Below are 24,219 nucleotides of genomic sequence, written 5' to 3' on the forward strand. Positions count from 1 at the left end.
TGCAGGCTATGGAATGGCTTAGATACACCCTGGAGTCAGCATCTCAGCAAGAAGGTGTTCCATCCCTTATGCTGCATTATCTTCTGGCCCTTTTTCTTTTTGTGTTCTCCTGTAGAGCAAGACTTGTGGGGAGCCGACACCTTTCTTCATCTTTCTTTTGCTGTCTCCATAGGTGATTCACTGCCTGACCCTAACAAGGCTTGTTTCTTTACTGGCTGAGTCTTGCTTGACATTTCCCATTCAGGACTTTGGTACCTACTGTGCCCTCTGCCTGCATTGCCTTTTCCCTCAGTAAAGGTATCTCTAGCCATACTCTTGCTGCCCTGGGTATCTCCATCACAGCTTCCAGGTTTAGAATCATTAGCTGAACACACAGTGCCAATGATTTGTGATCTAGGAGTGTTTGCTGTAATTTGGGAGGTGGGAGAAGACTATAAATTCAGATGTCCAATTTGGCAGAAGAATGAGCTTGTACAATTAACAGTTTAATAGAAAGGCCTGTGAACAGCCTGGGCCCAGCAGTCTGTCTACTCTGAATTCAGGTTCAGAAGTTGGGGCTTTGGAGAGGGACGTTTTCTTCACTAATCACCAGACCTCTTGGAATAGAAATAATTTCAAAATCTTCCTCTTTGTATTTATTACCTATGAAATTTATCTGAATCCACTCTTCTTATCTCTGAGAAATGCTGTTATAATCTTATGCATATCCAAGCTTTATTCGCAAGAAAATCCTTTCTCTGCATTGTGATTTTTCTTAAAGTTTTTTTCCCATTATTTTTTAAACTAAGTTTGAAAGTCAGTGTAGATTATTTCCAGTGGTTTCCTCTTATTAATGCACCTATTTATTTCCTTCTACAATGTCAGCCTATGTTGGCCTTAAAATTATAAGTATGTTCAGGCCCTGCTTAAAAACTCAGACCGTTGTAAAATGTTAAGAACTCAAACCTGTTTGGATGTTGCAGATACTGATAGCAGCTCAACACAAGGTTGCAAGATTGCCAGATTGTAGAAAAGAGACCATATTGTAACTTTGAATGACCTCTGATTAACCCACCCAGCTGGATATGCACCTTCCAGTAGATATACATGCTCTGTAGATTTTATGGCCTCTTCCCGATGCGGTAAGATAACTTTGTTCTTTTGAGTTCCCTAGGAATGTGATGACCCCTGGACACAGATTCTGTGCTGATATACATGACAACTGAAAGATCTGGTGTGGAGACTCCCAGTCTGTAACACCAGAGGGTTAACATTCCTAACCCCTCCCCTAAAACCCACTGGCCTATATAACTGCTTCAAGATTCTGTGCCCCCCTTGAGATGGTTCTTTTGGGCGTTAGTCACCCCATCTTCCACCTTGCTAGCAAGCTGTAAGAAAACCCTTTCTCTCCAATGACCTTGCCTCTTGACTATTGGCTTGACTTGCAGCAAGTGGAAGAAACCCTTTTGGCAGTAACAGTAGAATTCTGCAGAAATCCTGGTAGGTTAAGACAAAAAGTATAGAAACAACAACAAAGGTTTGGGTCACTTGTTTAATATACAAAGTCTTTCTCTCACAGATAATTAGTTCCTTTTCCTTAATTTTTCTTAGTACACATTATTCACAAAACAGTAAATTGTTAATGCAAGAGAATTAGGTAAAACCAAAAAAGTACAAATACTCAGTCTCAAAAATTGCACACAGTTAAAATAGTTTTTCCTTGTTTGTTTTAATGCAGTATCCAATTTCAAAATGGGCTTTCTTCAGACATAGAGGAAACACTGCAGCCCAAAATGACAGTACTTCCTTTCAGCTGTATTGATATGTAAAATAGCACCTTTGGGCTGACTTAGGAAAGAAAAAAGGTTTTCATCTTTCTTAATTAAAGTGTAAGTCCTACACAATTATATAACCTCTGCAATAATGATAGTAAGTTTTAAGAGCTCTGCTTTGTTCCAAAATGTTCATAGGCAAGGAAAGGTAAACTATGTCAGGCGGATGGATAATTTTCCCCACCTCACCCATGACAACTGTAATATGTTAGTGATGTCATTGCTCTAAGGAGCTAAATTTCCAGCCAAAGAATAGATGTTTTAGGGGTACCCAAGGACTCTTTGCAAAACAAGATAAATGTAACTACGAGGCCGTCTCTTAGGGGCTCTAATCACAGGTAACAGCAGCTCAGGGTGAGACTGAATCCTGGGGCATTTTTCAACGCTCCTTCAGTATGGACCCTTTTTCCTTTAATTTCTCCATTGCTATATCCCAGGTTGTTAGGATCATTTTTGTTTTGAGTTTTGTTTTGTTTGTGCTTAAGCTTAATTGCCTTTTGGGCTTCCCTTTTAAAAAAATACTGGAACTTCATTGCTTTACAATTTAATCTTTGATCCTATACAATAAAAGTGACAGTTCTTTAAAAAATTAACAGCATAAATGTCTGTGGTTTATAGTATTGATAATACCAGAGACTCATGATTATAAAAAGCCAAGGTTTTTAGCAGAACTGTAAGTTCATTCTTCAGTTTCCATCTTTTGTTTCCATTGCATTTTATTTCTTACTTGAGCAGGTAAACATGCTTCAAAAATTGTCTTTTTGGAGAGCAGTTTTTGTTTTTGAAGGTTATATCCAGTTCACGAAGTGTTGTCACAAAGCCAAATCCTTTCCTTGAAAAGGCAAATGTACTATTGCCACACAGAATATAAAAAGAAAATAATCAACATTAGGTTTAAATGCACATAATTATTTCAAATTGTTTGAACCATAAACAGCTATTATAAGAAAACTTTTTAAAAGACTTAAATTCAGGAGTTCAAGGTTTAAAAGAGCTCAGAAGGACAGCAGAATTAATTGTTGACTTTTAGCCTGCTAAGAAGCTATATTATATTCTCATTTCAAGAAAGTCAAAGCCTATACAAGTTAATTTTGAGAATTAAGGTATAGTTTTAAAACACCATGTCATCGTGTATTGTTAATACAGTAATGCTTATCTTTCCTTCTCATTCTAGACATGTTTTCTTAGTGTTCAGTGTAGCTCTTAATAAAGGACGCCTTATTTTAGCCAATCATCTCCCAGTGTGAAATGAGCTCTGCACTTAGCTATCTTGCTTAGGTTTGTACAGAATTTAAACAGTATTTTTGGTGGCAATTAAGGAAAATAATCCTTTTCCTTCCAGAGCAAACAAAAGAGAAATCAGTATTTCTTTGGCTGGTGACTAGATTTTTCCCCCCAGTAATGTTTGTAGACAACACATTGCCATTGATAAACAACAAGAAAAATGGGTTAGTAGAAAGCTTAGGGAAATTAACAGAAAAATTTAATCAAGATTAATCCTTGGGGGAGGTGCCATGGTTAAATCACTCAAAGCTTTGTTATCCATGAATGTCTTTATCTTAAACCTTTAAACTGGAAATATAAGAGGAAGTTAATACAAAGTCTAGTTTGTTTAAGGTTCATATGTTTTAAACACCACTTATGTCCTTATTTGTGCAGAAATTTTGGTCCAGCTTAGTCCCCTCAACTCTGTTTTCCCTATGCCTTTACTCCGTGCCCCTACAACAAGTTTGAAGAAAGATGTTATAAACCTTTTGTTTCCTGACTTACTGAAAACCTTAACATTTTTCTCGTGTATATACATGAATACACACACACACACACACCACACACACACAAAGTTGACATTGTTTACCTTTTCTTTATTTCTAGGAATTGGGACTATTTGGACTCACTGTCAGCCACTACCAATATTCATGTCATCTTTTTTCCTTGTTAAAAGATTCTTTCTTTTTCCTTTTACCTACAATATCTGTGAAGAACAAGCACACTGATAATTACAAAGTGCATCAATGTGATACCCAGATTTGTGCAATGTGATACCCATGCTTTGGTTCTTATGGCCATCATGGTTGCCTCTTCACGATAATAAATATGACAGCTAGCAAAAATAAATCACCTTTTTAATGTAAGACATCTTTCTTTGACAGCCTACTATATCTATAATCATTAATGTAGCTCACTGCAATATCATTCACGCTTCAGTTTTACATGAATATGCAAACAACACAATAATCAACTCAACTGTCAAACCTAAACAACTCAAGTTATTACTTATCACAGAATCTGTTGAGTATTTTTGCTTGCCAGCTGAACAGGGGAAATACCATCAGCTTTTTAAAATTGAGTCTAAATGCTTGATCATAACTACTCATCTTTCAAGGCGACACCTCATGTGGATTAAAAAAAAGTTACATGCTTGATTTAATAAAAATGTTAAATTTTTATTTTCCCTATCATAAGTGCTTCATAGTAGCAAACAAGTTAATTTCAGAACTTTTCCACAGGTAGATTGCTTTATCTTTCTGTACTTTTGTTTTTTCACCTTTTGAGAAATTATATCTTCATTTAAGACTTCAACTAGGATATTTAATTTGATTAATTTAGCGTTTTGTAAAATAACATTTGTGAGACTTCAAGTAAAAGGATGTATGAAGCTGCTGTTTGGAAATGATTCGACTGTTAAATGAAGCAGATTTTAGGGCTGCACTATCCAATATGGTTAATTCAGATTGAGATATACCATAAGGATAAAGTACATACTGGATTTTGAAGACTTGGTTCATAAAAAAAGATGTAAAATATCTCAATTTTTTATGTTGACAAATTGAAATAACTTAGATATATAATGTTAAATAAAATATATTATCAAAATTAATTTTACTTATTTACTTTTACTTTTTCTAATGGGGCTACTACAAAATTTAAAGTTTACATATGTGGCCTGCATTTGGGGCTCACGTTATATTTCTGTTGGACAGCACTGTTTAAGAGGAGCCAGATAAAATATAGACTGATAGTTGATTGCAACTTCTGTGGGTATTGACCAAAGCGAATTAAACCCAAAAAAATCTCTGAATATCTTTTGTTCATTATTTAAACATAATTCCAAGTATTAATATCTTCAAATGTGTATTGCATCTATTTTCAAAACATGCATATGTTAAAACAACTGGACTCCACTGTAGCCATAAAAATCTCAAAGTATGAATATCAAAATATGCATCCTCCAAGTTCGCTTCTGAGGTGCCCTAGGGATAATGCAAACAATTTCAAGTTTACAACCAAATGTTCGTTATTTCCAGATGAGATAGTTAACATTACGAGGCCTTAGAAGAAATACACATTGCAATTCAAGTCTGTGTTCTTGAACTTTCCCCTGCGACTGTGAAGACTCATGTGTCCTTTAGTCTTTTGTCATTGCCTAAAAGCGTTCCTACTCCACTGGTTCTTAATTGTCTTGGAAATCATTCTCTAGGAAACTTTTCACATTTCCATATCACACTTTAGACTCTGCTTCGTGGGATCCTGGTCATTTGGTGTTTATTTTCTCCTTTCCTTTTTGAGCAAAGTAAGGAAAAACGAGTCAGCAGGAGAAAGAGGAGAAGATAGAGTGAATAATTCGGGATCACTTCTGTCATTTGTAGTGACTGAGAGCTAGAAAGATACGCTTCAGTGAAGAACCTCCCAACTGGTTCCATCACACTGGTATAACTTCAGGGGGGCCACCCTCTGCAGATGGCAGCGAATTTGTACCCGTCTGTAACACAGGCACTACCACGGCGTCCTTGATGTCCGTGTTTACATTACACGAGAAGTTCTTCTCCAGTTTTTTGGCGGTGTCTGGGCAATTTTGCACAAAGATCACACGGTTGTAGGCCTTCAGCCTGCGCCACAACTGAACGTAGACTTTACACTGTACATACATGAAGACGAGACCTCCTGTGAAGCCAATGGCCACCACAACCAGTTTTGTCCAAAACGGCCACTCAAGGACACCTTTGAAATAAAAAAGAGAGAATGTTACCACCAAGTTGTCACGAATGGATTTGGTAATTTTTTCCTATGGCTCCTTCAAAAGACCGTGCTTTCCTGCCAAATTTCAAGGATAAAGAATATATTGTAAACTAGTGGGAATTATAACCTGAATTCACTTCATTGCTTTCAAATATTCTAAAAGTACTGTTAAAATTGTCTATGAAGAAATTCTCTCACCTACAACTGTAATGATCTTATTTCTCCTCCTAGCATCAAGTCCCTACTATGATTAGCAGATACGACGTTAGACTTTTGATACTTAGTGCAACATTTATTCCTTCTAGCTACAGCTTTACATACATTTAGTGATACGTGTATTTCAGTATATATGTACACGTATGGGATTGTACATACAGCTCCTCCTCCCCAACCTCATTTCCTTTAAAATTGAAAAAAAGAAGCTGCCACATCTCACCAGAGAGAGAAAGAATTTCTGAGTACAGATATCCATAAGATTTAGGATTTTAGTCATTTGTTTCATTAATCTTATATTTTGTCACTGAGAACCATCACTTTCTTAGACGTCAATATTTTCTCTTAATTTCCATCACCATAACTAGAAATTGGGTTTCTTTCACAAATAGTTTTTAAAATTTTCACAAGAGTTTCTGTAACTGCAACAGTATTTATGCCACACATAATTATGAATGTTTAATATATGATGGTCAAGAGTCCACCTCTTGCTGACCTCAAGTTGGTGGGGGGGAACAATAGCTGCCTTCACTCATATGAAAGGCTGTAAAATAACAGATGGCTCAGTATGGTGGACCAGGAAGGGTTGGTTAGAAACCACCGTATGAGTGTCTGATTCTCCTTTGAGTTTTATTTACTTTTACTTATAACACTGAATAGAGTTCTAAGAAATATCCTACCCATATTTTGTAATAGTGACATTTGCTTTATTCTTCTGGAAGCAAAGCAGACACTAAATGCTGAAATGGGGCCAAATGGATTTTTCAAGAATGTTTTCATTGGTAAGATGTGTCTACCTCCTTTTACTGAGACCTAGCAAACTGTCTTCCTACTCTGTTTTGTTGGACTGGTCAGTTCTCGCTTCTGTAAAGAAGAAAGAATGTACACAATGTGGGGGCTGGGGGTGTGGTAAAGAAGGGAAGGCACAAAATTTTGCTCCTTGAGGATCCTTTATGTAACCCAAGGAATTCTTTCTTCTCACTAATATACCTTTGAAGCTGGAGCCTGCACTTGGAAATGCCAATAGCACAAAGTTATCTCTACTTGCCAGTTCGGGAGAGGAATTTGGAAAATCCGACTTCAGGCAATTCAACCATCTGTTCATTCCTCTGAAGCTCAAGGATCTCTCTACTTCTGCCTTTGTGCTTTGAATCTTTCTTGAGCAGTTTCTGTAGGTGTAGGAATAAACTCTGCCCATCCCTACCTCCTAAGCATTAATGGGAAATACTGCTTGGAAATTCTTGGGCAGGAATTGGAGGTGTAGATATTCTGTCCACTACCATTTTCTAAGAAAATGGGAATATTCTGTTGTCCTTCATAATAGATAAATTTAACTGATTCATTCACTTTCTATATCGTCATGCCAATCCCATAAGAATGGGCAATAAATTCTCAAGCAGTCTCAATATAGGATTATTAAATTCTTTCAGGCCTCCTTTCTATAATTGCATGCATGTGATCTGGTACTTGAGGGCTACAGTATCTTCCATGCCATCCCAAAGCAATCAACATGCTAATAGGTTCTCCAGGAAAGGCTGAAGACGGTATGTAGATTTGTCATGCGGTATGATATTGAAGACTTCACAAATTAGAGATAGATGAATGAAAATGCTACACTACATCTGCCTGAAAGTGGTGCCACTAGAACCACAAAAAACAGTCCACAATCTGTATGGGAATTTAGAGAGTGGATGAAAGCACTTTAGACAAAAAAAAGAAGATGGAGCTTTTGGCTCATCCTAGGCTCTTGGGAGTCTGAATTTGGTAAGATTTTTCTAGCAAGCCAATGAGGGAAACGGGTGACTAGGTAAAAGTAACTATTTATAGAATTTGAATGAAAAGGTAAAAACGAAAGAGTAAAATTTGCAAATTATTTTTTCACATAAAAATATCTCCCATGTCGTCTTCACCCCTTTATTGGAATTGGGTCAAGAGAGAGAGTTTGGGGTTATCTAAGGGCATTTTCCTCTCAGAACCGCAGACTAGAGTTAATCCATAAACAGGACCGCTGCAGCCAACTGTCTCTTTCATCTCCTTTCAGCCACTATCTCCTCATCTTCAATCCCAGAAACCCCTTCCTTCCTGCCTAAGGAAACTCCCACATCCCAAAAGATTCAGACTTTTATTTAATTTCTTTGCAGTCCAAACCCTAATAGGATTTCCCTTACTATGGTTAATGGCTGCTCAAGGGCTGTTCCCCTGTGCAAAATCTCCACTCATTCTTGAGGGTTATGGGTTTTATTCCTAAGAATCAGCTACTTCACTGTTGACATCTTTATCCATCCTAATTCAGGCAGCTATTTCGGTTCTTTGAGGTGTTGGGCCTGTTATCTGGTATTCTCTTTGCTCTCAGTTTTCTCATCTCTGGTAGCTTGTTGTAATAATGGCCCCCAATTGGTTTATGCCTCCCCGTAACCATGTCCTCAGGTATCCCCTCCCTTATTGATGGTGGCCTTGGCCACAGGACTTGCTCTGGCCAATAGGACAACAGAAAATATGACAGCAGAAACGTCAACAGTGTTCACATATTGTGGTTTGCGTCTCTTGCTGCTCTTGCAACCGCCGTGTGAAGAAGCAGGGTGTACAGACTAGATGCTGAAAGACACAGAGCTCAGTTGCTCCTTCCATCCGGCCATAGCACGCCCACTGCCAGACGTGTAAAGGAGGCCATTGTTGATTGTATAGCAGCCAGCTGATATGCTGAGTGAACCCTGCAGAAACTAGCCAGTTTGGCCCAGACCAGAAGAAATGCCCAACTGACCTACAGAAGTGGGAGTGAAATAAACGGTTGCAGTTTTAAGTCACTAAGTTTTGGGATGGTTTGTTACACAGCAAAAGGCAAGTGGTACATCACTTAAAAATGGAGGTATTGATAATAGCTGCCTCATAGGGTTGTTAGGGTGGAGTAAATGAATACTTGTTGACACAGAGAAAGTGCTATAAATATTAAGTAGTTGTTATCTGAGTGATTTAAATGCTACACATCTTTGGCTGGTTGCTTTGTAGTTTAAGAGCAAAGCTTTCACTGGTGCTGACAACTAAGACCTTTCTGACATCATTAGACTTCAACCTTTGGATGACCCACATGGACCCTGAGTAATGAAAACCTCCAGAACCCAGGAGAGGAGAAGGGCCAGTTAGCTGCCAGCCAGGTCACCAGCATTTAGTGCAACCACCAGCACTACACAGCCTCACCCTGTGTGAGCACCTCTTGCACTTGTAATTCCCATCATGGGGAAAGGCTGAGAAATCTCCCCAAAAATTAAGTAAGAGGTCCTGAAATGCTGGAGTGGTAACTGTGTGGATTGTACCTTTCAGGAAATATTTCTGCCAAACTTTCAGACCACCACGACAGTGGCTTGTAAGCTGGGATATATCCACTGGCCCCTTTTGGACTGTGGCTTTCCAGCGATACTGTTTCTCTGAAATATATTTCCTTGGTAATAGAATAGGGTCCCCATCCCTCTCCCCTGGGGGCACACATGGAGGTCACCTGTAACATCCTGCTTCACTGTTTCTAATGCGAATTGGGTAAACCACAAGATTCCCGGTGGGTGTTTGTAACATAGTTGTAGATCAAGCAAATTGCTTATTTCCTTATCTTTAAAACAGTGGTGTCTGAGGTCTCTTCCAGCTTCTAAATTCAAATTCTCAGAGTATTCTGCATATCTTATTTAGCAGATCATGTGACTGGAGACACCTGGGGTGTGTCTAAAGAGCTTTTTAAAATCCCCAAAAGCAGAAGAGAACCTGCCTCATTTAACAGCTGCAGCAACAATGTATATTTAGAAAAAGCATCTCAATGCTAAGCTGGGATATTTTTGGCTGGGTGCTTAGGTTATGCAGTGTCACAAAATGTGTTTGTTAAGGGCATGTGTGAGGGGTGGCACTGGGGAGGTGGTTTTCTCCTTTACTTTCATCCTAGTTACTTTTGGATAAATTATTTTTTTAAAAAAGCTTGTTCACATATTTATAACCTTTGCCCTAACTTGTTTTAATGCTAATATTCACTGTGAGTAAACAATGTATGATAATATGTGCAGTATTTGTATAAACACAATGTTTCAATTTGTCTGATGCCAGGTCAAGTTCACGGTGTCTTTGAAAAATGAATCACAGAAAGAACCTTTGGAGAGTATTCAGTCCAACTTAGTTTTACAAATAGGAAATTGAACTTCAGAGTGATTATTTTATTCGCAATAACTAGCCAATGACCAGGAACTAGAACTAGGCAGAACTAGAACCCTGGCCTTCTGATAACTAGCCCAAGTAGTGCTTATCATATTTGAGTTGTTAACAATAACAGCACATGAAATTACTTTCAAACAGAATGTTTAAATAACACTGCTGAAAAGGAAAATATTATATAGATTGCAGGGCAGTATTTTTTTTTTCTTTTTTCTTTTGCTGAAGAAGATTCGCCCTGAGCTAACATCTATGCTAATCTTCCTCTATTGTATATGTGGGTCACCAAACAAAATCAATTTGTCATTCTAGTCACTTGTGGTGTATACATTTAAACAGGTCTGGGGCAACGTTAAAATCTGCATCTACACTCTCTTTAATAGATAGTGTAAATTGTTGTGTTTTCTCGGTCTATATTTTTGTGTTTTGTTTTCAACAAACAAAGAGCATACTGGAGCATTCTTCTAGAATATGTAAAGATAAGGCAGGAAGAGCAATTGTTGCCAAATTAGAGTTGGCATCATGGGTGATTTAGGGCGTTAAAGTTTCAAGTACCATGTATTTGACTTTTTTTTTTCTTTGTGTCATCACAGGCTTGAGAGGAAGAGAGTGAGGTAAGAGAGCTATCTGGGACATCATGCATATTTAATCTAAAGGAACAACCATTTAAAAACATATGAAGTTTCCTTCCCGTACTGTTATTACAGTTCAAAAGATTTTGCTGTTTTATATTCAACCTCAATTCTAGTTGAAGAAGGACAATTTGTTCCTCTTCAAATATTTTTGAAGGTTTTGAAGATGGATGTAAAATGTTTGACTTTAAAATTATGCACTTTTTTCAACAACTTTTAAAGTAAATTCAGGATCAGCACTCAGTCTCAATGCCAAAGGAAGATTAAAATAATAACAACTCCTACAGATGCCCACACTACCTGTAGATGTGTACTTTGGCAAGTCAGATTTCAAATACAATTTGCACATAAGTAGAGACGATACCCTTTACAAAAGCCACTGTGGCTTCCATTTGAAATGAACTGAGTTAGGAGCTGTCCCTTTGGCAAGTGGCTCTGCAGAGAGCACCTCGGGCACTGCTTCTTGATAAATAGCCTGCTTCCTAATTCAAAAGCTCTGAACACCAACGATAAAAGTTATTTCATTTTCACTGGCCTTTAAGAAACGGAAAATAATTTTTAGAAAGTATATGGTAGAAAGCTGACCCTTGACTATATACATATTTTAGGAAGAAATATATAGATGTCACGCACTATATAAGTGTCAGGAGCTGAATATAGAGGTCCTGCCTAGTGTGATATATATATAGTGGGAAGCCGACCTTTGATTATCTTGCGTTTCTGTTGGAAAATCTGACTGAGGGACCTGAGTGACAGTCCACTGGGAGACTGTGGTCTGAAATCCTGCATCTACCCAGAACTGAGAAAGGAAAAAAATCTTTTGAAGAAAAATGCAGAAAATGAGATACAAGGTGGAAAAGTTTGGGTACGAGGCATTCACACTTCATCATTCCTTCTACAACATTGACTAGGCCAGCTGCCAGGTCCCAGACACAGTGTTCAGCACCAGGGACATGCTGGTGAGCAAGACCGACATGGCCTGGCCTGCTCTGAGCTCAGAGGCTATTGGCGAGGGGAGACAGACAATTAATCGAGCAATTGTGATAACGTGTAGTAAGTCTCATGGTAGGGCAGAGCTTTTCAACATGACTACACGATAGAATCATGTAAGGGATAATGAAATCTAAATCTCTGGGGATAAAACTCAGGCTTTGTAGTAGCATAGAAACTCCACTGTCAGGGGTACATGCAGGATGCTATGGGAGCACACGGTCCCCAACACTGAGAGGGCATCAGAGTCACCTGTAGGCTTCTTAAGCACAAATTGCTTGGCTCCACCCTCAGCATTTCTGATTACTAGGTCGAGAGTTGGGAGAGGTCAAGAATTTGCATCTCTAACAAGTGTCCAGGTGATGCTACTGCTGGTCCAGGGACCACATTTGAGAACCACTGTAGTAGCAATAATTATCCTAATTCAGGGAGCTTAACTAAGTTTCCCAGAGGGAGTGATGTTTCAGGTACACTGCAAAGGCTGAGTAGGGGTCAGGGAGGTATGTGAGATTACGCGAGTGTTTAAGTGAGTGTGTGGTGGACAAGAGAAGCTGGGAGGAAATGTTTCACATAGAGAAAAAAGCTGAGAAGTAGATTTGGGGGGCTGAACAATGTTCAGCGTAATTGGCTACAGCAAGGTCACAGTGGGCTGCACAGTCCCATTACAGACTTTAGGGTGTATTTTAAGAGTAATGGCTAAGTGGGGATAGGACATGATCATATTCGTGTTTTTGTAAATTTGCTGTAATTACATTATTGAGTATGGGTTGAAGGTGGGCAGAACTGGAGAAAGTCTAGTTAAGAAGCTGTTGCAGTTTTCAAGTAAAAGATATGATAGTTTGCACATGCATGGTGTCAGCGGGGAAAGAGAGAAACAGACAGATTCCAGAGGCATATGAGACAGAACAAATAGGATTTGGCAATTAAGGTGGAAGTGACGGAGTGGGAGGAGATCAGGAATTAAAGGTGATATCTGGGTTTGGTTCCTGGTTGTTAGTAATGCCTTTCCCACAGGTGTTAGAGTAGGAAGTGGTAGTAAATTCTGAGCTTGGACACATTGAGTTTAGGTTGCCTGGAAAAGCTTTAAATGGAGAAGTTCAGGAGGCAGGCAGACACATGAGTTGGAATGCAGTATGAGCTGGAGATAAATTTAGGGAGTTATCAGCATAGAAATGACAACTGAAGACATAAGAATATCCAAGGAGACTAGAGAATGAGCAGGGAGAATAAGAGATAAATGGAAGGATGGAAGTATTGGGCCATGGATTTCTTGGGTTCTGGAGAGACTGGTGGCTGAAGTTGAGACAGCCATGTTCATTGTAGGATAAATGATCACTGTTGACTCAGATGTTTCAAAAGCGATCGAGAAAAATGAATATGAGTTGTTCTGGCCTGTCTGCATTTGGAGGATATGAGATTGCTGCTTCTTGTTCTGTCTAGAAGAGGTGCCCTTAATCTTCCCCTCACACGTGGCCAGAGAACGAGAACCCTGCAGTCTAGCACAGCTGGGCCAAGTCAGGGTGGCCACTGGGAGAGGGCGAGGCTGCATTGGGACGAATTTATGATTGTCAAATACTGAACTCTAGGTTAGTCATCTGAAAATATTGTCTCTACCTATCAGGTCTGCCCTTAATTGCTAGGAAAAGACTTGAGTCCTAAGGTCTTAGGTTGGGTGTAGTAAGGTGGGGATGTGGGGGGTGCCTCTGTTTTTCCATGCATACGTGATTGCAGAGTTTATGGCCCACTTTCTGTTACTTGGCTTGGGCTAGTACCTATATCTATAGGGGACATAGATTAAAAAAAAAAAGTTCCTATCCTCAAGGAACTTATTTAATAGGAATGTAATACACGTTTCTTAATCCAGCATCTCAAGAACAAGGCATAATGTAGTTGTAAACAATGTGGTTTGACAAATTTTTTATAGATGAGTTAACATTGAACCAAAAAACTATCAAAGCCCCTCCCTACCTGTTTTTCTAACGGCAGCGCTTTCATTCTTTCAGAATAGGGCAGGGGGATCCGCAGCTCTGTCACCATCTCTCCTCCCCACCTTCCACTTGAACTACATAATCCATGGCCACAGTGCATCTGGAGAGTCCTCACAGTGCCTTTTATGCGCTCAGTCCCGTTCTGCTTCCAGAACGCCCAGGCGAGCACATGCGGGGCTCACTGCTGCCACCACGAGGGCGAGCGTGAGAATGGAACAGCCTTCCCTTTTGTTTTCACGAACGCCGGCAAAGAAATACGGAACAGACCCTTCCCTTTGAAAGTCTTTACCTTCTTTCCCTCACTTCCTCTCACCTTTTTCTTTCTTTCATTTTCTTCTGTTTTTGAGGGGGAACATAAACATTTTTCATAACTGCAAATTTACAACGTTATCCTCTGAACAATTTTTCCTTTCAAATTTTCCAGTGATTTAATTATTATTATTATTTTTTTTACAGGGGAGAGGAGTGGTTAGGGGATTATTTCTCACTGTTCTGCCAGTTGTATGCTAAAGCTGGTAGAGCTCAATGATAAACAGGTTGGGTACCTTCAGCAGTTAAGCTAAACGATATTTTATAGCCATTGGGCTTCCTATTTTTGCTTGTGTTTTAAACGACCTATCCATTTTAAATGTTAGAATATACCTTAATGAGTTTAAACATCTTTCTTTGTAGACTTCACACCATCCTTTACAATCCAACGTAGCATGGCTAAAATTTCAAACCATAGTGTTAATGTTAATCCACTCTATCAAATTATGTAGTACTGACTAGTAAACTATAGCACATTCTTTAATAGGGTGTCACTTACTCATGTTTTAAAAGAAGCAATGATTAGAGTGAATTAAATAAAGTGAAAAACCTTCCATTTTTACAACTGTTTGCCTTTTCACATCAGGCAGAATCTGTGATCCTTATTTAGTTCCTGAAAAGCTAGAAAAGTGCTGTGTGACATCTATCTACTCCTCTCTACTTAGGTTCACATGGACTTGATAAATCTCACATCTCAGCTTAGGATCCCCTTTGGTCAATGCTTGATAGTCACAGTATTAATCAGTAACATAATTGGGAGGACTCAGCTGCCAATACTGGGTTTTGCTAGTGTATCAAACATAGAGACCTAAACTGGGAAACAACTTCCCAACCCACCGCTGGATATCGTCATAGAATTCAAAAAAGAAAAAAAGATGTGCTCTTACCATTGTCATTGCCTTGCTTTATTTCCTCCGCGGTCCGATCTATTAATACATACAAGGACCAAACCACACAAGTGATGGCGATTACATGGAATGTGACAGAGCAGAATATTTTCCTCCTTTCGCTCGTGGTCATCTGTAGTTTCTCCCACTGCAATCATAAATGAATCACACAAAACTGAGTTTCTAGCCAGGAAATTTCACTCCCCTTTAATATCCCAAACAGATCACGAATGAAAGGGAAACATCAAACATTTGCAATTTCAGATAACACTATTATATTCAAAGAAGTCTTCATGTTCGGGAAGATATGAAATTCAAACCTGCAGAGTTATATAACAAATCTATATTAAAATGAAAACAATAATTTCCTTCAATAATTTTCTCTAAATGGATTAAATCAAGTCATTTATGTGTTGCCGGCCTGTGGTTTCCTCATCTTTAACATGAATGAGAGAGTTTTAATACTGTACAATTTTTGAAGATACTTCCTTTCAGGTTTCGGTGTATCACTTCTTAGTGGTACTAGGTTATAAGCAGCAACAAGTAATCTCTTCTTAGATTAATAGATAACCTGACATAGTGTTGTATTCTCGAATGTATGCATTTAACAAGTATTTGAATGGCTGAATGACAACTATGAGAGAAAATCAACATCTGCTCACAACTGATCTCCTAGAAAACACATTTTACCCTGTGGGCCATGAGAGAAAATTGGCAGAAGCTCCTATTAGAGCAGTCTTGATTTGCTGCTGCCACTGCAGTCACAATCATTGTCCCTTAGTCACACTCCTCAGAAAGTTGAGGGCTGTTCCCTCATTCTGGGAGAGGAATAGGACCACAATTTTTATAGTTGTAAGCTAAGGTTTGTATGCGGGAAAGTGTCCGTTATTTACTTTGAAGAAATAGACTCTCAAAGGATATTTGAATGCCTTGAAAGCTCGAGTATCACTTCATTTCTGTGTTAGGAATTGTGTCTATTTTTCTTTGTATTATTTTGATAGGAGAATCAAATCACTGTAATCTTCTGCGAGGTGAATTGATGTACCAAGCTTTCCATAATCCATGATCCTTTACATTCTTTACACTATTATGCTTTTGCTAAAGCAAAATCTTTAGAACTTCAGAAGACCCCACTCCTTCCCCACCCCACCCCCACACATATAATTCCACACACAATTCAGTGGAGAACAAAAGGGCACACATTATGTTACATAAAGTCCTGGCTCTGGCACAGGCTTTGAGACATGGGTGAAGTCGCTTAACCTCTCTGTGCCCAGTTGCCTCATCGTCATAAGAGCAGATTGTGGCAGAGGTTGTAACAAAGAGGTTTGGGAAGAGGACGCCATTCTTCTCTTCTTCCTTTACTAGCAGACTAATTCTATGAAGCCGGGCATTGCGCCCAGCAAAAAGCTCTCTTCCAACCTTCCTTGGCAGAGGGGGACACTGCCTCTTTTCCACCAATGAGATGTGAGCGGCTATCTACTGGGATACCGAATTTTTGCCTTCCTGACGCAGGAATTGCCCCTTCTTTCTTTCCTTCATTTTCTCTTCTTTGCTACCTGGAATTCATAATTAATGGTAAGAGTGCCAACAGTCATCTTGCAACCTCAAAGAAAGTCTCGAGAATTGGAGAGACCTGAGCCCAGTCAGCATCAGCTCACCTCCTATAGGGGAGGAACATAGAGCCCCCTCTAATTAAGCCATTATTTCTCAGGATTCGGCTACTTGCTGTCAGATGTACTTCCTGATGAAAGAACCAAAGAGATACTTCCTAACTTCCCTTCCCGTCTGCCAATTAGCATCCTATAATTTCCTCTGTAGGAGAACACAATACTTAAAGCCTGACCTTGATGCTCAAGAAAGCTTCTTAAACATTTTTGAGAAAAAGATGTTTTATTTACAAACACCATCCATTCCTGTTCTCTTCCTGGTCAGTCAGCACATGGTTTTCCTTATAGGGGTCTGTTAGAGTGAATTAACAATTCATACTTCATCCTGTACTTTCTTTTTCATCAAACTATATTTTATATATTGTTCCATGTATGTAATGGAGAGATCTTAGTAATGCAGGCTAGGGGAAAAACAGTTGCTTCAACTAAGACTCTATTTTTAAGTACTCAATATTGAATTGCGAAGATTTGAATTTAATTTGGCATGTGTTTCTTGGCTTTTATCAACACTTCACAGCATATCTGTGAAAAACTGATTTTTAAAATTTCATTTTGTTATTGATTTATTGTAACGTTAATCTAAATAGCCTGTATAATTATAGAATAGAATATTATCATTTGGCAACCGTATTTTCTGATATAATAAATATTTCTTGAATTACCTCAATCTTCATATGACCAAATAAAAAGTACAAGATGGTGCAGAAAAGCAGCTTTACAAAATGTTCAAATCTCCTAAATGTTCTAAGTGGATGAGAATATCTTCAGTAACAAAATATTCATACCAAATCAACCCTCAAATATAAAATCAGCTTTAAAAAAAAAACCCTTAAAAATGGGGACTTCTTAAATCTAAGGAGCAGTTTGATGAAATGGCTGGAATATATTCTTCAAAATTAATGAGGCTCAAGTAGAAAAATATCAGTGGGGCTGACAGAGATGTACCAAATCATTTGTCAAGACTCCTTCTGTTCCAGACAATAGAAGCTCTGAGGTTTTTGTTTCCTAACCTCAGTAGCATTTTAAGGAGAAGTGTAAAGGGACCATTAAAGCTTCCCACTCTGCTTATAGAGACCGTTCAGAAATTCACTAGCCAGCGCACAAGTAAATGTAATGCCACAGCGCCCTCTTCCGAATGATCACATTACTGCATACCATATTCAACACAAGGTACCAGCAGAAATCAACGTCTTATAAAATGTTCGTTATACCCTGTATATTCAGGTTTACATACAAAGTTTGAATAAGTTTTGCAAGGCTTCATAGTGGGGAATGAATTGAGAAAGCAAGGATAGAAATCTTCTTTTAACAAAGCTGTCATGAAAAGGCCTTAATTTAATATCTGGAATGCTGAAATTCAGTACCAGTTCACAAAAGATTTTGGAATAGGAAACTGATAATTTGCCCAAATACACACAGCATCTGTGCTTCCCTGCCCAGTTTTATAAACAATGTTGTGGGTTATGCCCACATGACCACGTGTACACAGTTTACCGCTGTGACGCCTCCAGGGGGGGATGTTAGGGAGGAGAGCCCCGCTGGGTGCTCAGAGTGGTCCCCTGCTCAGCAGCAGCAGTGGCACTTGTTAGAGATGCAAATTATCACGCTCCACTTTTGAGATGACTCTGTTGGCTTTGCCCACAGGGCACACAGAAAATCTGGACCCCGCTCCATCACTGAGGAAGCGCAGCTCTCTGCCAGGGGAGCAGCCTGACTTGTGCCTCGCCACCTGCAGGGCCGCAGGGCCACTGCCTTTCTCTTTAGATTATTCAGGCCTGAGTCAAATGTCCATGTGAAAGCGACACAAGTGGTCTCAATGAAGCTGGTGGAAATGATAAGACAGCGATTCTCTTTCCCTTCCCCAAGGGGCAGGGGAAAGATGCACCGCAGTGCACCACCAGGCTTTTGACAACTTTTTTTTTTTTTTTTGAGGAAGATTAGCCCTGAGCTAACATCCATGCCCATCTTCCTCTACTTTATATGTGGCACGCCTACCACAGCATGGCTTGCGAAGCGGTGCCATGTCCGCACCCCAGATCCGGACCAGCGAACCCCGGGCGGCCAAAGCAGAATGTGTGCACTTAACCGCTGCACCACCCGGCTGGCCCCTCAGTCAACAACTCTTTACACTGCCAACTCTCCCATCTCCCCCCATGGGTCTTCAAGTTCACTTTCACATCTTCAAACTGGGGGATGAGCTAAGGTGGGCAAAACCAGTTTCACAAAATCTTAGCACCTCCTCATAGGTGGTCTTGGACCTCGCTTTACTGTTCTACAATCTCTGGGTCTTTGATATCTGTTTTACTGTTCCTGGCCTTTGGTCCCTTGTTGAAACTGAAAGAACTGAACTCTGTTACTCAGAAATATACGACTAGAATTTTTCTGGAAAGACTTCCAAATTGGAGTTTAAATTGATGAAAATATTGTTTCTGCAAAATTTTCCATTTGCTGTAGCTAAATCAAATTGTGTAGGTTTTCTAATTTGAATTACTTGTCCTGTATTCATATTCTGTCTTAAAATATGAATTAAAAAATGCTGCCTAATAAGAATGCTTTGTACCAGTGAAGAATAAAGGCAGTTTATTTGTGCAATATCAAAATACACGAGGTAGGGCCTGCTTTACTAAATCCATTTCCTTTTCTTCCTTGACACGGTCCCACTACATTTTCCAACTCTCTAACAGCCATAGGAACCAGAACTATGAGCAAATCTATATAGTGATAAAGCAAACAACCGCCACCAGGTGGCGCCAGGCCCAAACAGCAGCTAGTACCAACAGCATTTTTCAGATACAGCCGGACAACACCCCAGAGCTCCCAGCCAGCCAGCTGCACAGGCTTTTTCTGGTTATTTCGTCAACGCAGCATAAATGCAAAACCACATTTTAGTTGTTTAAAACGTTCTGATCCTGGTAGAGGGTTTTACCACATATGAGTGAAAATGATACCTGGAAACAGCAAATTCAAAGTTTATTGTGTTAGCTACAAGTGTAAGATACGTTGTGCCAGAAGATAGTATGTAAACCTTGCAAACGTTGTGGGGCTTTAGAGTATTCGTGGTCTTTCTAGAGGGCTCGTTGATCTGGGACAGTGTCTCTGAACGTTACCCCAGGGGCATCAGCATCACCTTGGGACTTGTTGGTGTTTAATTAAAGAAGGAGGCCATTAGGCTGAGGTGGCTCCACGTCATGCAGCCCATGTAAGCAAAGCCAAGTCTAAGCCCGTAAATGTCTCAAGGTTATGAAGTCAAAATGCTAAGGACAGCCATTCGCAAGGAGCCAACTAGGCTTTAAGCAATACCCATCAAATGAGCCCCTTGCTTTGCTTCTGCGCTTTCTCTCTGTGTCTTTCCCCTGGTTCCTGTGGGTGGAGCACTCCTAACCACTTCCGGTTTGGCGCAGCCTGAATGGAATGGATTTTTGCTCAAATAAACTCTTAAAAATGTTATTGTGATTCAGTTTATCTTCTAACATTAGAAATGAAATACTTTGGGCCCCACACCAGACTTACTGAATCAGAAACTCTGGAGACAGGGCCCTACAATCTGTGTTTTAATAAACCCTCAGGTGATTCTGATGCGCGCTAAAATTCGAGAAGCACCTGCCCAACGAATGACACTTGGCAGAGCTGTAGGGTGACCTCAACGGAGTCTAGATTAGAAATAACACGTGTTACTCCTTGTCATTAACTAATTAGTTCCAGGAAAGGGAAATCAGCAAACCAGTTTGGTTACCTGGCTGTGATGTAAATATTTCACGTTGAGTGAAAAATCACAAAATCAGTGAATTTGTTTGAAATAAAATAAAGTTGTTTGGAGTTAACTCATAAATCACTAAAACAAACTGTTTTATTTTTTATTTCACTTTTCAAATTAGTGTTTAGGTACATGAGAGCATATTAAAATCTAATTTTATTGGTTATAATTTCAAATTCTTTGGGAGACAGTCAAACAAGAGACTCAACATTTCTGAGGTGTAACTCTTGAGACCGTGATGAACCCCCAAGTTCAGAGATATGCCTACGGTAAATAATTTCCCTCTTAAAAATGGATGAGAGAACATTGGAAGGAACAATGTAACCTCTGCAGGCTTTTGGTGACATTTGCTACAAAACTGATGCTGAGTAGGAAACAAGACAGCCAGGTTGAGATGTAGATGATGGGCAGTCGGTTAAGTTCACTGATTGGTTAACACGCTCACTTTTGGACACAAGTCCGAAAATATACACTATGCAAACCTGTCTCTTAACAGAATTATAAGTAACCATGTAGACGGAGCTCCTGGCTTTCTTACTAAGAGTCAAAACCTCAAACATTATATCCACAAATGCTCTGAATCTCCTGTAATCTCCTGGAAAAATCTTTTTTTCCCTTAGTTCTCCTTCTACTTTTGGTCCAGTGAAAATATTTATTTGGCATCGTTCATGGATGGTCCAATGTGGAGGGACATTATACATTTTTGGTTGAATGCAGCCCTTCTCTTTCTCTTGACAACAGGACAAGAGGAGATGGTCTTACACTGCAGCAGGGGTCAGGGCCTCTAACCAGAGAAATCACAAGCAGGAACAGTGAGGAAGGGGCGTTGTGTCCGACGAACTGAAATTTCAGCAGAGGATTGACAACTATCATCTTGCGACAGTTCGAGTGCATGTTGATTTGGAGTTGGGGGAAGAAGTCACTGATACCCAGGTTGGTGTAAAGATATCTCTGATACCCAGTTAGGGTAAGATAACACTGTAAGCAATTGGCAGTCTGACTGACGAATGGTTTATAAACTTTCCCATAAAGAAGAGGAATACCTGGGAACCTGAAATCAATGGCTTCATTTTGTTCCCTCTCAGTCTGTCTCCTTTGACAGTCAGAGCCACTGAGAAAGGGGATCACCTGAACATGGAGGGGAGTAATAATAAAAATTATTCAATTCTGGGAGTGCTTCATAATTAGAAGTAGTTTTCAGCCCTGGCTGTCTAACAGAGTCCTCTGGAGAGCTAGTTCCCAATATATACACTCAGGTCTTGCTGAATCCATCACTGAGGAATGAATTACGCATTTTCACAGTGTACTCTATCTGTGATCCAAGGGGTACTTGTTAAAAATGAAGGTTCTGGGTTCAAATTCTGACTCTACCGCGAAGTACTGTGTGACCTTGGGTGAGTTATTTTAATTCTCTATCCTTCCATTTCCTTATCTATAAAATGGTGATAAGAACAGCACCTACTTTACAGGGTCAAGTTTAAGAGAGTGAATGCATAAGTGCAGAACAGTATCAGGCACTTAAAAATAATTCCATAAAAGATTATCATAACTTAGAGCTTGCAGCACTACATCCATTTAGACTTGGATTGTCTTTACCTTCTAGATCAAAGCATCATGTTGATAACATCACCGAAGGATGAAGAAGGGATGAGCTGGGATTTGTTCACAGGGAATTAAGGCAGCTAGACCCTCCACCCCCATCTGTTTTCCAAGTACAAATACATTTTTCTGAATATGGACTCTCATAGCAGGGAAATAAATCTGTTTGGTTAACTATTTGAATAAATAGAAGACTAAATAGATGAGTTATTGTGCATATACTAGGTAGAATCATTTAAAAGACTGTACAATGATAGCTGCTTTTCTGTTAGGATTGAAAAAAAAAATCACAGATTGCAATATATGCCCCAGGAAGTTTTCATTCTTTTTGTCTGGAAGCTGAATTCAAAATGTTATGTTAAGGCTTCCCAAAGAAATACTGTTCTGGGTGACAGTTTTCACAAAAGGTTAAAGGGATTCAAACATTTCAAATAAACTGAAAGCATTAAGGTGGATATTTGTTTTTAATTATATCTTCCCTGAGTAATGGAGAACGTGAAAGGTAGCCTGATCAGAAAGGTCCAGAAACATGCCCCAGGGCTGCTATTCTATTTTAGTGATTGCAAAACTCAAGAAGCTACCTGAGAATGGATATGTAAAAGAAATGGCTCTTTTTCCTCAAAATTAATTAACTTGGATTTTGATAGAAGACGAATATTGCTTTTCAAAATTTTTTTGAGGCCAGCTGACATCATAATATTTTAGAAGAGCTCCCATTACTTTACAGTGTTTATAAGAGTTCTTGGAACAGCCCAGTTGAGTAGAAAAGTAGAGGTGTAAATTCAGGGCAAATTCAACTTATCACAAAAATCCAAGCATCATTGAAATACCATTTTAAAGTTCTAGGAAAAGGTGCACTTATTTAAAAGCAATAGTAGTAGAAATAAATTATATTGATATGATTGTCACACTAGTTGACAACGTGAGGAATAAGTTACTAAGAATTGTGACTCAGGGCTGATGTGGAGAGGTGTCAATTACTGGATGAGATATCGTCCAAATGCAAACACACCAGTAGAATCAGAGGCCAAGAGAACATAGAAGATGTTGGAAAGAGCCAGGGGAAGACGGGAGACCTGGGGAAGGAGCAGGGAGGCTGGGGGATGGGTGAGGAGAGGAGCACAATGCAGCGGTCAGGTGGAACAGGCCAGAAGCCACATGCTCAGGGAGGCAATGAAGGGAAGTGACTGGGCACACAGACTGGAGTAGACTGGCTCAGTCAGACCTGGATTAGACCCCCGGGCAGGACATCTCAACCGTCTGACTTGGGGCAAATAACGTACCTCCTTAAGCCCTAGTTTCCTGATGGGTAAAATTGGGATAATGATACATTCTCTTATATTGCTAGTTGGATAGCACATGGTAAGTCCTCAAGTAAACCAGGGGTCCCTAACTGGTTAATGAAACAAAGTTTCATACAGTTCACAGATGTTTTATTAGGCCCATAGTGTGCTTTAAAAAATTATCATCTTGAATTCCTTGAAATGTAAGAACCTCAGTTTGCCTTAGCCCCGACCACTCTCTTTGGTTTATACCCTGCACACTCTACTCATTTATATTACCTGCTTAGAGTGGGCCGCTGAACTTGTGACCCTTGAAGTATTAGTACCAGCAAGCAAAGTTTTTCAGAGAGACAGAAGCCATGAGGTGCAAAACAAACACCCAAATCTTTCAGAATCTTGAAAAGAACTGTGGATCTTAGGAGCCAACGTGAAGAGGTGTCAGAGGAGCCATCAGGTACTAAGAGATGCCCAGAAGGGAGCAATCAGGAAGATCTAAGTTACTGTATGGATGTGCTCAAAGGAGTTTATGGAAAACTGGTGTGTGAGAATATCAGCCTTACAGGTATTAATAGTCAAAAAATATTGTGACCAGTAAATCCAAAGGAGCTAAAATATTTTTATAAACCAGATTAGCTATATTATATTCAATCAACCTTACCAAGATTAAAATTGTCTCTCTATAAAATATATGTATATTACATACTATATGTATATCTAAGTATACATGAATCTGATGTTATATTTATCAACCTTTCTTATGAATGTTTTCCTGATCTCTAATTGTCTCCTGTCAAGGAGGTCATGAGAGATGGGAGTTCCTAAAATCCTTTTGAGCAAGGTATTTGTGATACACTATAGGGAAAAAATTTGCTGAGTAAAAT

At 39.3% G+C, this 24,219-nt stretch overlaps 1 protein-coding gene across 14 annotated transcripts in view; it reads right to left on the minus strand.

Annotated features, from left to right (window-relative positions):
• Positions 1-2,238: 2,238 nt before the first annotated feature.
• Positions 2,239-24,219, minus strand: part of MARCHF1 (membrane associated ring-CH-type finger 1) — a 768,319-nt gene continuing 746,338 nt past the window's right edge. For all 14 annotated transcript variants that reach the window (XM_070505020.1, XM_070505012.1, XM_070505015.1 and 11 more), the window contains 2 exons: positions 15,033-15,180; positions 2,239-5,810 (listed from right to left, as the gene is read on the minus strand). In XM_070505020.1, the coding sequence (XP_070361121.1) occupies positions 5,512-5,810; positions 15,033-15,180 (447 nt within the window). In that variant the 3' untranslated portion in view covers positions 2,239-5,511. The remainder of the gene's footprint in view (positions 5,811-15,032; positions 15,181-24,219) is intronic.

The sequence above is a fragment of the Equus asinus genome, chromosome 3 (genome assembly GCF_041296235.1).
Source record: "Equus asinus isolate D_3611 breed Donkey chromosome 3, EquAss-T2T_v2, whole genome shotgun sequence".
Lineage (NCBI taxonomy): Eukaryota > Metazoa > Chordata > Mammalia > Perissodactyla > Equidae > Equus > Equus asinus.